The sequence below is a fragment of the Rhinolophus sinicus genome, chromosome 3 (assembly GCF_057876585.1).
Source record: "Rhinolophus sinicus isolate RSI-liver-muscle chromosome 3, RSI-T2T, whole genome shotgun sequence".
NCBI lineage: Eukaryota > Metazoa > Chordata > Mammalia > Chiroptera > Rhinolophidae > Rhinolophus > Rhinolophus sinicus.
In genome coordinates this window covers 84495112-84510696 of record NC_142503.1, presented here as the reverse complement: position 1 = coordinate 84510696, position 15585 = coordinate 84495112, and the positions used below count along the sequence as shown (strand labels likewise).

General features: G+C 39.1%; 1 protein-coding gene across 2 annotated transcripts in view; it reads right to left on the bottom strand.

Moving 5' to 3' along the window:
- PRDM6 (PR/SET domain 6) overlaps nt 1-15585 on the bottom strand; it is a 96279-nt gene that overhangs the window by 74004 nt on the left and 6690 nt on the right. For both annotated transcript variants that reach the window (XM_074328556.2, XM_019728038.3), the window contains one exon: nt 11310-11617. In XM_074328556.2, coding sequence (XP_074184657.1) covers nt 11310-11617 — 308 coding nt within the window. The remainder of the gene's footprint in view (nt 1-11309; nt 11618-15585) is intronic.

Genomic DNA, 15585 nt, shown 5'->3' with positions numbered 1-15585 from the left:
AGGCCGAGAAGCGATGGCCTGGTAAACTTCCAAAATACAGAAAAGATGAAAGTCATGGGAAGTCAATTTTACTGTTAGTAGTTCTTTAATCTATCTCTATCTATCTATATATCTATCTATCTGGAAGGGGGGCAGTAAGGGAAGACAGTAGAAATGGGCAGAGATTAGACAAAGTGTAGCGAGGATGAAAGCATGGTTGAGACTAGAATTAACACAGTAACGAGACCAGACCAGACGAGGTGTGGAACTGAAGCAGAAGAGAAGGCAGGTGAGCTTGAGTAGCCAGCAAGGGAAGAAGTAGGAAAGGAAGCCGACAAGCACCAAAGTAAGGTAGAGAAAAGTGGAGACTGGCATCCTGTTTCCTCAAGTGTAGCTCAAGGACCACAGGAGACATCTGTTAAGAAAATAGATTCCTGGGCCCCAATGCAGGACTACAAACCAGAATCTTTTAGGGGCAGGTCCCCAGACTGCATTTTGCTCGGCTCCCTGCACCTATACGTTAGACTTGAAGAATTACTGAGCTAGAGGGGGGAAAAAATCACTGATAATATTATTATTCTTTTTTTAATTGTCATAAAATATATGTAACATAAAATTTATCATTTTAACCATGTTTAAGTGTATCGTTTAATAGCATTAAGTACATTCACATTGTTGTGCAACGAATCTCCAGAACTTTCTCATCTCTCAAAACTGAAACTTTATACCCATCATAGATTATTATTCTTACTGTTTATTTGTTTAATAGCTTTGCTAAAGCTTAACTAGCTGTCCTAGAGTCGGAGCTGACATGTTGCGTGTGGAGTACAGAAACGACTGCAGGCATCCAGGTTTATGGGGCAGGGTCTAAGCTCAATTGTTTGTCAAATATTTTGAATATCACCCCGGCTTACATTCCCATCTAAGTAAAAGCTTCAGATACCGTAACAGAAATGATTAATAGGAAACAAATATATATTAGAAAAAATATTAAGTTTAGTCTAAACTTTTGTTCTTTATGACACGTTTTGGTATTTGTTTCTTTTTCCATCCAACATTTTCCAACTGCAGACTCACTTGAAATTCTTGCTTTTCATTGGGTCAACACTGACACATTCGTATTTTGTACGACGCGCATCGGTTTTCACTGGTTCACACCCAGCTGCACACACCTTTTGGGAGGCAGTGGCAAATGTGCCATTACGTTGATTTGTTATCATTTAATATTTATTGACAAGCCACAATATGCCTGGCATTGAGATGTTTTTCTATTGAGAATTCAAAATCCAGTGTCAATCCTACCTAATGATTTGCTCCTGATGTGCGGTCCTTCTGATTTTTCTCTCTGTTACTAAGTCATTGCCCTCACATTTTCATATTGTGAGTCAGTCTCTGCTGTGCAGATTCAGAGGGATTTCACTTACTGAAATCATGTACATCTAAGAAATGTTCTTTAGGTGCCCCGTATTTGTAGTTCCCCTTTTTGCCCCCCATTAGAAGGATAGTTTTAGAAATTAAAGCCATCCAATTTTTTTTCCATCCATGTTTTATGGTATCCCTTTAACATGTAATCTTTTCTTACTTATAAGCAGCATTAAAAAAATTGCATTTAAATATTATTTAAGCCTGATTTTGTAGTAAGTAATTAAATCTGAACTGTGTGTCCACTGTACATAATCTTTTCTTTTAACTGACCAATAATGAAATTCTTTATAACTACTCTGCGGAGTCCACTAGAGACTTAAAATTTACTATTGAAATCCCAATTGAAAAAGGGAAAAATCTCTTTTGTTATGCAAAAGTCATAAATATTGTCTCTCTGACTCACATAGCAGTCCAGTATGACTCTCTTTTACACATGGAGAAATAGAGGTACAAAGAAATTAAGAAGTTTCACTGACGTTTCACATACAGCTAGATAAATTAGTCTTGCTACTTAGAAAAGCATTTCAAAGAGATCTGATCCTTTTTTTTTTTTTTGCTAACACCTTCATGTGTAAAAAGAAAAACAGAAATTTTCTCCTTCCTCTCTGAAGAGCATTAAAATCTCCCTATAGACCCCAAAAGGCTCTGGTCTTATTAAAGACATGTGCTATAAAACATATGAATATTATTGGTAGAAGTGTTTCTATAATATCAGTAGGCTTTGTAGATTGCTAATGAAATTTCCCACCAGGAAAGATACAGAGAGGGGAGAACGGGACTAGACACAAAATCAAAATCTGTTCATGGGTGAGCCAAATTTAAACATTTGCAGGAGAGCCTATGAAAACAGTGTCATTGGTTGCTGCTTTAAAAAAACGTGTTTTGAAAAAAATAAATGGGTTTTGCAGCACCAAGGAGATAGTGCAAGTATCTTTTACCAACACTGTGATTCAATGAAATAAATGTGTATTATATTACTTAGTCATCTCTTAAAAGGCCATTATAAAAAATCATCAACAACAGTTACCACTGTTTTATACTTTTATATAGTTTGAATGTCTTATTATGAGCATTAATTATTTTTAATAGAAAAGATCATTTCTGCTACTTTAAAGCTTAATAATTACCCAGTTTCCACTTTGTAGATTATCCAGGTCAAATCTTAAATTGCAATTAATTGCAATAAATTGAAATTAAGTGCTTTCCTCAGTAGCCCAGTATGTTTCAGGACTCTCTACCGCAGGAGCTATGTGTGCAATTTTTTATACCACAAATGAATTTTAATATTAGTTTGGGACAGACACAACAGGTTCTGAAAGCACCGTACTCTAACCTAAAATTTATTGATGGGCTATCTACTATGTGGGAGTTTGCATGAATATCTGAGAATTTAGTGCTGTTCCTTTTGTGATAAACATTAATATTCCCAAGTGTGCTAACAACACTGAGGTTTTGTTGCTTTACAAGACACTGAAAACATGATTTGATTACATTTAATTTGATTCCAATTAAAAAGCACTTAAGAAGTTTCCACAGAATTAGATTACACTGAATGTTTCTATAAAAGACACTTCATTCTCTGAGGCAGCTTCAATTTAAAATGACCACAGAGAGTGAAAAGCACTGTTCATTTTAATAAAATGGGCTTAATCCCATATCATTATTTCACAATTGCATGCAGTAGAGTTAGGTTTATTAAATAAATGTACAAGGACACTGGCAAAAACATCTGTAATACTGAGTGCCTCATTCACAGCTCACCCAAGACAGATCCAGTCACATGGCTTTTAAGTCTTAACAGAAACCAGAAACCCTGCAAAATTTTTAAATAAAAATGAGATAATACTGAGACAAGTGAAAATATTGCCTTTTCACTGAATTTTGAAATCGTGATTTTAAAACCAATTAAAAATACAAATGAACTTCTGACTTGTTAAGCAACCATCGCCAAATGAACATGCAAGGAGCCATGAAGCCACAGAATTTCCTGAAACATAACATTTCCCCTTTTACCAAAGAACTACCTTGAGATCGAATTATTATACATTCAAGTCAGGACAAACTAAAAAAGTTTGGCCTTCCCAACAGCGTTAAACAATTTTCTAAAGTGTTATTATTTCAAGCTCCAGTTGGTGTGAGAGCTCCAAAAAGGGAAAATTATGATTCAAAACAAAATGATGATTAAAAATAAATGTCTAACGTCTGTTATTTTGTATAATAGTCAGCATGAACCGCAAGGCTAACTTTCACTGGCTAGCGCTCTGCAGCCATTTTTGGCGTGCCCATATCTGATCTTTCAGGAATAAAGGCAACTTTGTGGTTTGTGGTTAGTCATTAAGGCCCCAAGTGGACTTGTTGTGTACATTCTTGTATAGGAAAATTTGTAGCATTTTGAGCATTTCACACTTGTAACAATGTCTTTATTATGGCTTCCAGAATTAATTGACCTAAAATCCAGTGATTGGAAGATACATCTATTAGATAATTAGAACTCTAAGGACCAAAATAAAACACATTATTGACTTTTAGATTTTCAATCAAACAAATATTTATAGCTTCAATTTGCAAAAATTATTCCCTCTTAAATTGGCATCCTCTCAAAATCTGTGCTGCTGAGTTGAAGCATATCAGGATTATCAACACCTTCCTCCAAAATTAGGATTAAAATGTAAAAACAATGGTACAACCTTTAAAACAACCTGCACCTACCCTCACAGCCTAGGTGGGTCTCCTCTGAAGACAACTGAAACATCATAATTACAAAAGTCTGCCTGACCTTGAGACCAAGAACAGCAGGGAGCCTGAGGAACAGTGACCTGGTTTAGTGTCCAGCAGCTACGTATAGAGCTCACAGAATGTGCTTGTTGTCAATGATCATTGCTGAAATCTGTCTATACCACACTGGAACAATCAATTTTGTAAATGATTGCAATAATCAAGGAAATTGCCTAATTTATAAACCCTTGCATACAGCATCTTAATGGATTCTTCCATTTTAATGCTGATGCCTTCAGAGCTAAATGAATTGTTGTCCAGGCTGTCATTACACAAAATGATAAAAACATTCCGTCTGGTGGGGAAACCACATCTCATGGATATTCAGACCCTCAACCCATAATCACTCGTTAGTGACTTCTATGAAAGTTTCACACTGCTAAGCCTTAGAAGAAGAGCAAAAGAATGGGTTTATTCGTGTCTGTGCCTTCATGTAAATAAATCCGTTTCAGTTTTGGAATTTGAACAAATTACCTTCCATTGAACTGTAATGCACTGGATGTGTCCCCAGTCCTGACATACTGTAATAGTTTTTCTCTTTCCTTTCTAATGCTGGGCCATTTTTTACCACCAAGCCTCAGAGTCAGCAGGCTCGGCCACTCTCAGCTCCCAGGTCAGAAAGCACATCAACACGGATGATTCTGGATGCATGAAAGCAAATGGGTGACGTCCCAACCCTTCTGCTCCCACTACCAGGTAAATCTGCAGACTCCACATGGAAACCGAGGCTGCACACTTAGCTCTTTCCCTAAGCCCACCACACATAGAATGTTCTTCTCAGTTAAACCTTGGCCAATTGATTCCAGCCAATAGTGTGCTGTCAGTACTTTACTTACTGCTCAATCTCACTAACCTGACATTTATGGTGCACTGATTGGCCTCTGTCAGTGGTGCTGGTTGTAAATTCACTTTGAAAAGCTTTGTGTTAACAGCCTTCAACCAGGCTCCAAGAAGAGTACGAACAGGCAGCCTGACAATTGCTCGACCTCCTGCCCTTATTACAGTGAGTAAATCAGGGTTTGAGCCATTAGGCTGGAGCCTGGGGCCTACACAAAAAGGATTGACATGACGAAAGGTCAACCTCTGTCACACATGTGTAACAATTTGGATAATGGAATTCTGTAACTTATCTGAGTGAGGTGGCAAATGCTTACAAGGAAAAGTATATTCTGCTCTGGCTTTTATGCTAAGTAGTTATAGCGGAGTCTGTATTTCTTGTGTAAATACACAAGGAATGTCTGAACTCATGAAATCGTGGAGTATATATGATTCTAAAAAAGAAAGAAAGAGAGCAAGGCAGACTGAAAGTGGTTCTATGCACGACATTCTTTAAAATGGCAAAACGTTTTTCCCACACTACGAATGTATCACATCCATCCTCTGAAAAGAGAGGATTTTTGATATTGTGGGACATGATTCCTCAGCTAAATAACAGACAGTTTTCATATACCAATTTTTAAAACCCCTAATATTATACCACAACTATAAGTGATTTCTGCGTGATACAATAAATTTACTGAAATAATTAAAACTGCCTTAATTGACACAGCGAAATAAAAAGGCTGCGCTGTAGGTTCTCAGGCCCAGTGTTACCACAATCACATTTTCATCAGATCACTTGCTGCCATGCAGTAATTGGGATGGGGGGATTTCATCTGTCCAGGAACCTCTCTGAGATTCTGATTTGAATTTCTCTAACTCACTTTTAAGTCAGTATGAAAAAATAAAAAAAATAAATATGATGTAAGAAAATATGCAGTTATGGAATACTTTGAATTATTTTCTTTATATGGATAAATGCTATCAATAAAAGAAGAAATCTGTAAACAAGATAAATTGAACTGACTAATGAGAAAAATAGTCCTGCAGATACAGAACACATCACTCTTTACAAACTATTTGCAACTAAAGCACTGTAGTGTCACATGCATATTTGGATTAAAGCTCGCTAACATGAGAATTTCCAAATGGCTATTACCAATTTTTTTAAAGCAGAGTCATTTTTGGACTTAGAACACCAGGGTGGCACTGTGCAGGGGACTATATAAGCCAAAAGGACCAAGACTTTAAATGGACCTTTTCAAAGCCAACTTTAAATACTAAGTTTTGATTTTCAACACAATGCTGGAAACCATTCCAAGAGGCAGCAGATGGTTTTACAGTTTATGTAAAACTACAAAATGCTCACACTCTATCAAATGGGCACCACTATAAAAGACATCTTCAAATCAAATGAGGCAAAGCCAAAGAGCTACACCAGCTGTTACCCTGCATAATTTAAAACGTAATAGTAACATTACTATGGCTTATTTTAAAGGAGAAATTATTTGTGTTTCATAAAATCGGCATACTCAAAACGAAGCTGACAATCAGTCCAGTATATTAAATGATAAATTACTAAGAAACACAATTTTTACTTCAATATAACTGTGACAGCTACATAATTCTATCCCCTGGTGTTTTGATAAATCAAGCCAAAATGAGCCAAATTCTGTAAAGCAAAATATGGAGCATATTGTTACGGTATTATCACTGTAACAATTTTTTTAATGATTTTAATTTAATCTAAAATTTTCTTTAATTTAGTTTAAAATAACTTTAAATGATTTTTTTCAACATCTAAATAGATACAAATGGGTACAGTATTATAAATGGAATTGGGTCATTTATAGAAACATACATAATATATTTAAAATATAAAATCAATTTATTTCCTTCTAGTACCAATTACCTGTGATGGTTTTGAAATATAAACATTTAGCCACGTGTAATACATTTTTAATATTGGTTTTCATTACTGTCTTTTGACCTAAGCTAAATGGTAATGATGAAAAATAGACCATTTGCTTAAAAGCAAAACTCTTATTAAATCTAAAATATTATGGCACAAAATCAAACCACAAAAAGGACCATATTATCCCCCTTGATTTTCTGAAGAAAAATAATGAAAGTTTCCACATAGTGCAGGTGAAAATGAGACACTCAAATTTGCTCGGGCAAAGAGAAGAAAGGTTCTGTAAAATTAAATCCCTTTGTAGTACCTTGACTGTAATCCTAACAAGTCACTACATTATTTCAATTAGCAGAATAATTTTTCTCGGATGACAATAAGTGCAATTTATTTTGTCACTGTTGCTAAAATTTCTTGTCAAATCAGACTTTGAGTTGAAAGACCTGAGTAATTGTAGCCTATCTTAAACTGTAACTTTATTTTAAACTTCCGTATTTTATTCCAGTAGAATTTTAAGTATACACTGTGTACATTCCTCAGGTCCAGTCATATTAAATTCTGATGTTAAGCAGAAAGGGGAAACCATGTGCAACTAGATTAATTTATCTCAAGGGAAAAGAACACATTAATAATTGAGATAATGTTTTCATAAATGTCGGAATAAATGTGCCTTTTCACTTCTTTATTAGAAAACACATTAGGATAAAATTATCTCACTCTCATCAACAAGACCTAATTGCTGAGAAAGACTAGGTTTTCTTTGCAAAACATTCAGAAAGATTTTTCCCATTATGTCCAAAGAGCTAGAACTATATCATACATCCAAGTCTTGTTAGAATAAATGTATGTAAGCAAGGCAAGTTATTATTTAATCCACCCTGTAATGTTTTTGTTTTAAACTATCTGAATTTATTATTTTTGTTAAACACATTAAAATTCTGATTCTTAAAGAAATTGGCCAAAAAAGGCGAATAATTTAGGTGTTAGCTTGTTAATCTCCTCAAAGTACAAAAAAAGTTACCTTAGCTTATTGCTAAAAAAAAAAAAATAATGAAACAGAAAAGCTCTTGGAACTTCTCAAAAACACCCAAAAGAGTCAAAACATATTGAAGATAATATAATGATATTTAACTTTCTTTAAATTGCTATATTTTTAAGAACCAGGATTATACACAAAGAAAATGTTAACTAAAAGATGATAGCACACTTATAAACCAATCAAACAAGCTCTCCAGAGCTGATTGATGTATGTTAAATATTAAAAAGTCATTTTTCTACAAAGAAAATAGTTTTTAATTTTTAAACAGAAGGAGTAACTAAGGTGAATCTGATTTTTTCCTGTAATAAGCCTTCATGTGTATAATAAAGTACAACCATACTAAAAACAATGAACTGTAAACCGAAACAAAAATCCATCATCTACTTGGAAACAGTGACGGGAAAAAGATTAGCAATCCATTTATTGTACTGAAATAAAGATAAGTAACCCTGGTAAGATCCATCAGGACCTGAGTATTGAACTCTAAATATAAAGACATTTCTTCATCAGCAAGTGACTTGAAAAAAATGTGAGGAAGAGAAACGATTACAGTTGACTTTTAAAATGAAATAGTCACGATTCAACTGCTTTTAATTTTTTAAAGATCTGCTTTATGTCAATCTGATATTCTGGAAGATATCTAAAAGAGTATGTTTTAAAAGTGGATAATTTTTACATGAGTCATTAAATAATTATTGCCAAAAGTTTCCTATAGACCTACAATGTATTCCAATTACTGATTCTTTCTAAGACAAACAATAAAATGATTAAAAATTTTTCACAATAGAATTTAGGTTTAAAAGGAAAGACTAAAATTTAAAGAACAATCCAACATTTAGAATCTTGTTATAAATATAACTTAATTCAAATAGTCATGTTTCATAAAATAATAAATCATAATGCTTACAAATAAACTCATACTTCATATCTTAAAAATAATTTTACTAACAAAAATCTGAAACCTATTAAAGTAAGTGTTTTATCTTATAAATAGACATCGGCACTAAGTTACCTGGCCCCAGTCAGTCAAATTTTATGTAATCTCCCAGGAGACTGATACATTTTGCATGAGTGCATTTTAATATCCCTTCAATCTAATCATACATTATTCCAACTGTTCTTACAGATGATAAAAACAAATAGACTGTCCTGAACTAGGAGAAGGGACCTGTAGATTATTCAAGCATATACCATTACCTGCAACACACTCAACATACCCAAACAGGTAAAACTCACTTTATGTGTACTGAAGTATCAACAACAACAACAAAAAACTAAATAAACTCCCCAGTCTCTTAACTACAAGAGAATTTTAACTTCATCAAGTATGTGTAAAGGTGTAAAAGAAATGTTCCATAGTTTTCAGTATTAATATATAGAGAATCATATTCTATATGTGTAGTGGTCTCTTGACAGCATCCCAATCATCCAAGGCCATTTAGAAAAACAAACAAAAAATAAACAATAGGATTTTTTTTCACGTGTGGGGCTTTCTCCCCTGGCACTCCAACCCAGAAGCATCGGAGGGCAATAGTGTTCAGTTTCAACAGTTTCAGATTGAGCAAATCTGTACCAATGAACAATTGCTTTATGATTTCCTCAGAAAAGTATTGGCAGACCTTTAAATGTAAGGTATTAGAGTTCCTAATAATACCACTAGAACATGAAAAGTGCCTGAAAGTGTTTTATAAACTTTAAACCACATGGAAGCTTACAGCTAATTAGTCAGAAACAAAAACCAACTAGGAAATATTTCAAAACCACACGTTTTATTTCCCACTTGTCATTTTTTTCTATCCAAAAGTTCTAACTGCGAACCTGCCTCTATTTACCAAGGCATTTTCTCCTGCCCTGTTTTCCTATAAAAATTCCTGTTTTTTTAAAAAAATAAAAGCACTATCTGGTAAAATAAACATGCCTCACTCAAGAATCCTATCTCGAAAGACTAAAGATGTAAAATTGTTTTCCAACAATAGTTTAGGAGTGAAATGGAACTTGGGAGCCTGGGTACAGGGCATGTAGCCCATATGCACCTAGGCTGTGATCTTATACACTTAACCTACCCCCCCCCCACTCCCCCAATCAAAGGAGGCTTTGCAGACACAGGCCACAGCACCCCATTGCCAATAGTCATGTAAGGGTTCTGGAGACAGAGTCTGTTTTTCAAAACACAACAATGTGTCTCCAAGGCCTAACATAGGGCTGGCCAGATTGAGTGCTCAGCAAAGATACGAGTGGATTACTGAGTCCCATGAGTTTTAGGTAGTGAATATGAGGCAGCTCATGGTGAAAATGATCACCTTGACAGGCCACTGAGCCAAGTGTAAGGCGCAAGCTATAGAAATGACCCATTATCGAAGCCCGAAGGCCATGACAACTTGACTGCTGGCATTTCAGAAACTCTTTTCTGGCTATTGCCACTCTATTATATTGCCTCAGTCAGATTTACATATTGCCCTAAAGGACAATTCTAGAATCTTATATTTCATAAATAACTCCATGGGTTGGAGGAGGCTAATTGATGGGGGCATTATCTATGGCCAAGGGTCTATCTCTTCAGTAGTGGACCTCAATAATCAACCATGAAGCTTTGGGAGAAATCTCAAGTTAATGTTTTTCAAGTAGGTTGTTTATTTTTAAATAATAGTGTCAGGTAAGATTATGCCATTGAAATATCGTCATCAATTGGGTTATTTCAAAGTGCTCAGAGTGTTTCTATGCTTTGATTTTCTCTTCTTAAAGACTGCATCATTGTACCTTGTCAGAGAAGAACCAGAATCTGTGATTTCTGGTTCATACTACTATAATTTGCTTACTTCGGGCACTCTGAAAGTTATGAAACATGTTGCAGTCTCTCAGATTCAGTGTTTGCAAAATTGCTTTTATCTGACAAAACGAGCCTGACTCTATTTGCGATTTATGCTTATGTTCCTTCTTGCCCAGTATACAAAAACAAACAAACAGATTGGAAGAGTTTAGACTAGGACACAAAGTTCACCTAGCTCACACCCCCAGTGCCCAGCCACTTCTGCTTCATCTCTTCAGCTGGTTTCTCTTTTTCTCAAGATCCTGGGAAATCACAGATCAAATCCATTCCAGCTGGAATACAGACTCATTAAAGTGATTCCTTACACCCACAGAAACTTGTAGGCCCTGCCTTCCCAGTTGGGTTGCTGTTGTCAGGCCAGGCTCTGTACCTGCTTACTGCAGGTGTTGCAGACACCAGAGAAATCTATCTCCACTATTACTCTCTAGGAAACAAGGGAGGCTGTCCCCGAGGTTGCCACCTTCCATGGGCCAGGCTCTTTGCCGGCCAAAGCTCTGGCTGGGTGGCAAGGTGCTGGGCGGCGGGTGACTTACCTCCCAGAGATGCTGCGTGTTCCTCACGGCGCCGGCCTGCACCTTCTCCGGGGGCAGGAGTACGCCCTGAAAAGGCCCAATCCAGGTGCCCTGCTGGATCCTCTGCGCCGCGCAAATGCCGTAGGCCAGGCCTGGCACGGTGCTGGTACACAGGCACACCTCCCGCGGCAGGTCCCGCAGCCACTCGGGCAGCTCCGGCGGGGGCGCGGCGGCGGTGGCGCTGCTGGTGCCCACGAGCCTACGCAGCGAGTGCAGCGGCCCGTGCATGGGGCACTCTCCGTTGCGGTTGTCTGCGCACATGTCACAACCTGCCGGAGACACGCGGGAGGGAGGGAAGGCAGAGGGTTAACCCGGTTCTGGCGGCTCAACCTCGGGTAAACCCCCAAGACAATAGCAACCCTGCCCAGATAAGCCATCTGCAAGGGAGGTTACGCCCTGAGGGGCCCGAGGCCACTAGGAGTAGGGGGAGAGGTGAACCTGAACCCCTCCCTCGGAATTCACCGTACCCAAATCTGGCTAGTACTAGGTCGGGACCCTGGCTGCCCCAAAAGCCTTCCGAGCTAGGTGCCTATGACCTCGTCCTTGTCGCTGAGGAACCGACGGCTCCCAGTCTCTGTCTGTCTCCCTCGTCCCTCGGTCTCTAGTCCCCTGTCCCTCTCCCGGATTCCCGCGGGTTCACTCTCTGTTGGGAGTTTCAAAGGGTATTTATCGTTGTACCATGAAGAAAGCGCAACAAAGAAAGCCCATTTCTTGCCCAATATCGGAGAAATTCTACATTGGTTGCCTGAGTATATTTGGTTTTCCTCTTTTTTTACAATTATAGTAGAGATTTTAAAAATCACCAGGTCAGGTGGGCGACCTGTCTGAGAGCGCCATTCCCACTCCTGTGGACCCACGCCCCCACCCCCAGCACCCAGAGACAGTCCACGCCAAAGGGTGGAGCCCGGAGCCCCAGATACCAGCCACCAAGGGAGCACGTGTGTGGGGGGGGCTCCCCCTCTGATGCCCTGCAGTGCCCACTCTGGGCATTCCAGCCAGGTGGGGATGGGTGGGGAAAGGGGAGCTGTTCTGGCGGGCTAGGGGTGTCTATGCTTGCGTGCCATCTCTTCCCAGAAGCCAAAAAGGAACGAATAGCAAATTCAACGATGGGGTAATGGGTCTTTAATGATCTGGATAATGGTTCAATGGAGAGGGCCCCAACTCCTGCCCAAACGGTTGGTCCCCAGGGTAAATGCGATTATCTTGTGTTATAAACAGTTCTAAAGCCCTCTCTCTCGGCTATTCTCCAGAGCAGCTAGCGTTCGAGGGCACCCCCACGTCCAGGCCGGGCTGTGGACGCCCAGCGTCTCTCGACTCAAAGGGTAAGAGACCAGGCGGCCGCGGGAAGCAGGGCCTGCGGCGACTGCGCTGTCGGATCTCAGCGCCCTCCGGGTTATTAATGGGCCTGGCGGAGCCGCCGTGTCTGTGCCGGCAGACCTGCCTCAGGGAGATGGCCTCGGCGCCTGCTGGCGCAAGCCGGCCTCCCTGGCCCAGCCTCCCTGGGGAGCAGCGGCGCCCCAGCACAACGGAGCCCTGTGGCACTGGGCCTGATACCGAGAGAGTCCCAACAGGAGGAGATGGTGAGAGCTGGGCATCAGCAGATGCGCCAGGGCTTGGACTTGGGGGTGGGGGGTCGCCCTCGGGTCTCCAGGCACCTGTACGGGGCCTTGCTCCCAACCAGTCCTGGTGGGTCACCATGGATGTACCCTCTTCATGCTGAAACAGAGGAAACGCCCAAGGAAGTTATGACAAAGTAAGTCATTGAAGAACCTTCAATGAAGGAACACCTAACCTCAACCCCTCCTTTTGCTATTTGCTTCACAGTGGCTGAGGGTTGACTATGTGAGCCTCCTGTCTCAGAAGAGGGCTCCAACCTGCTCTGTCTCCCCTGCCAGCTACTCCTCACGCCTGCCAGTGAGCTCAGGGAATGAGGGGACCTTCTGACTACAGCTTCTTGTACGTGTCCCCAGACTTTTCAAGTGAAAAGCAACAACCTGTTTCTGCAGGTAGTGAAGTGTCTATGCCTCTGGACCTGGATCACACAAAGGCCCCCTCTTCCAGAATCACAAACTAATGTAAAAACTGTATCAGGCTCTGCTTTTGAGCCTAGGGCCTAGATGGAAGGTATGTCCACCCTTATCCACATGTCAACCCTTCCCGAACACATGCACTTCATACACCCTCTCAAACTTCTGACTGTGAAAATAAAATCTTCAAGACAAATGGGGAATGGAAAGACGATAATAACTCAATTACCAAGGACCAACTATGTGCCAGGCACCTATCTTGACCCAAACAATCACCCTATTATCTAAATGTCATGATTCCCATTTTGCAGATGAAGCAATTGAGGTTTCGTGAGCAATGTAACTTGACCAAGGACTAGAAACTAGAAAGTGGTGGAGAAAGATTCAGTCAGTTGCCTGACTCCAAAGCCTCCAAACCTAAAGATTTAGGAAAACTAATGAGAGCTGGGAGAATTTTACATTCAAATTTATAACTCAATTAATAGAATTAAAATATTTCACTGAAGTCACTATTTGGGGAGCACAAAAATGCTGTAGCAGGATTGAATTACAATGATCTCTCTCTCTCCTTCCCTCCCACCCTTATTTGGAGTTAAAGAGGATGAATTCATAAGTAAATACCATGTTTCCCCGAAAATAAGACCTAACTGGAAAATAAGCCCCAGCATGATTTTTCAGCATGACATCCCCTGAACATAAGCATTAATGCGTCTTTTGGGGCAAAAATTAATATAAGACCCAGTCTCATTTTCAAGGAAATACAGTAGATAATGTCCATACCTGAATTTTAGTGCCCAACTTCAGAGTTGACCTTTCAGCACCTTAGCAAAAATAGCTTAAAACAGATGACAATAAGCAAAGGCTGTATGTGCATAAAAATAAAAACAAATCACCCCAGGTTTCAGTTTAACTAACTTTCCCTTTCTGGTTGGCTCAATGAAACAAAGGGTGAGAAGCAAAAGCGTTTAGTATTCTCTCCCCTAACAGTTCATACCAGAGATTCTGTCAAGTTCCAACATTTCCACAACATAGAACATCACATCAACTACATCAATAATAAAATGAGGAGCGAAAGTACCAAATTCAACCACTCCTCCCGCCCCCCAGACAGCAAGCACACTCCCGATATTTGCTCGGCATGCTCGGCACCGTAGCACTATGGATAGTCCTTTCTCTAAGATGTTCTCTAAAGCTCTCTTCAACTTAAGTTTCACTTGTCTCTATGAGGGTGTTGGAAAAAACTTAATGAGTAGCATTTTGCAGAGTGAAAAAGCTGATGCTCTCCCAAAATCGTGAAGACTACATGCATGTTAGGTCCACAGCAGATGAGGCAAGGCCAATCCTCTTTAATTAGTCCACCCAACATGAGTCGTCTTAATTTACAAACCACTTCATGTTATATCAAAATATTCTGTTAGAAAAGTTGACCAATTACATCAAAATACATGTTATATCCTAATGTTATTATTTTTTATTACACAAAACCTCCATCACAAAAAAAAATTTGGCTTCCGACTTATGTACCGGAGTCCCAAAGGAGTGTGAGGATGTTTAAAACCAGTAACTGATTACTTGGGGTTGACAAATGTGGCACAAGCAGACAAACATTCTCACAGAGTGTTTTCTAGACAGCAAGCCATAAACACCTACATGAAAAGGTTTGAAGGAGAGTGGGCTAGATTCCCAAACTACACATATATGATATATAATACATACATTACACACAGCATTCCATGCCAAGCAATACATAATACACGTCTATTTGTATTCATAAAGAGGAGACAAATAAACGTTCCTACTTTCTCTTAAAGTCAGGGTAAGTTTTTGTACAAGTTCATAATTATTATTCATAAAGGTGTTTCTATATCTGTGAGAAATGCCATATTCTCCAAGCAAGACACTTTGAAATGTCAGGGAATATACGAGATCATGGTCCCTTTTCTAGCTTGAATAGCTCTGTTAATGTTCCTGTTTATGGGTCCCTGAATAAGGGAAGGAGGCATCATCAAGTTAGACTTGTTCACCTACTGGCTTCGGCAGACCCCGCCAAGCGGAGGGAAGAGCAGACTTTCACTCTTCATTTCACATCCTTCTGTATGGTTTGAATGTTTGTACAGGTGCCTGTATTACTTTTGTAATTGAAAATGGATCTAAAATAGATATGGTGACAAAACAGGCCATGTTTTTTTCTGGTATTTTCATTTGTCCTT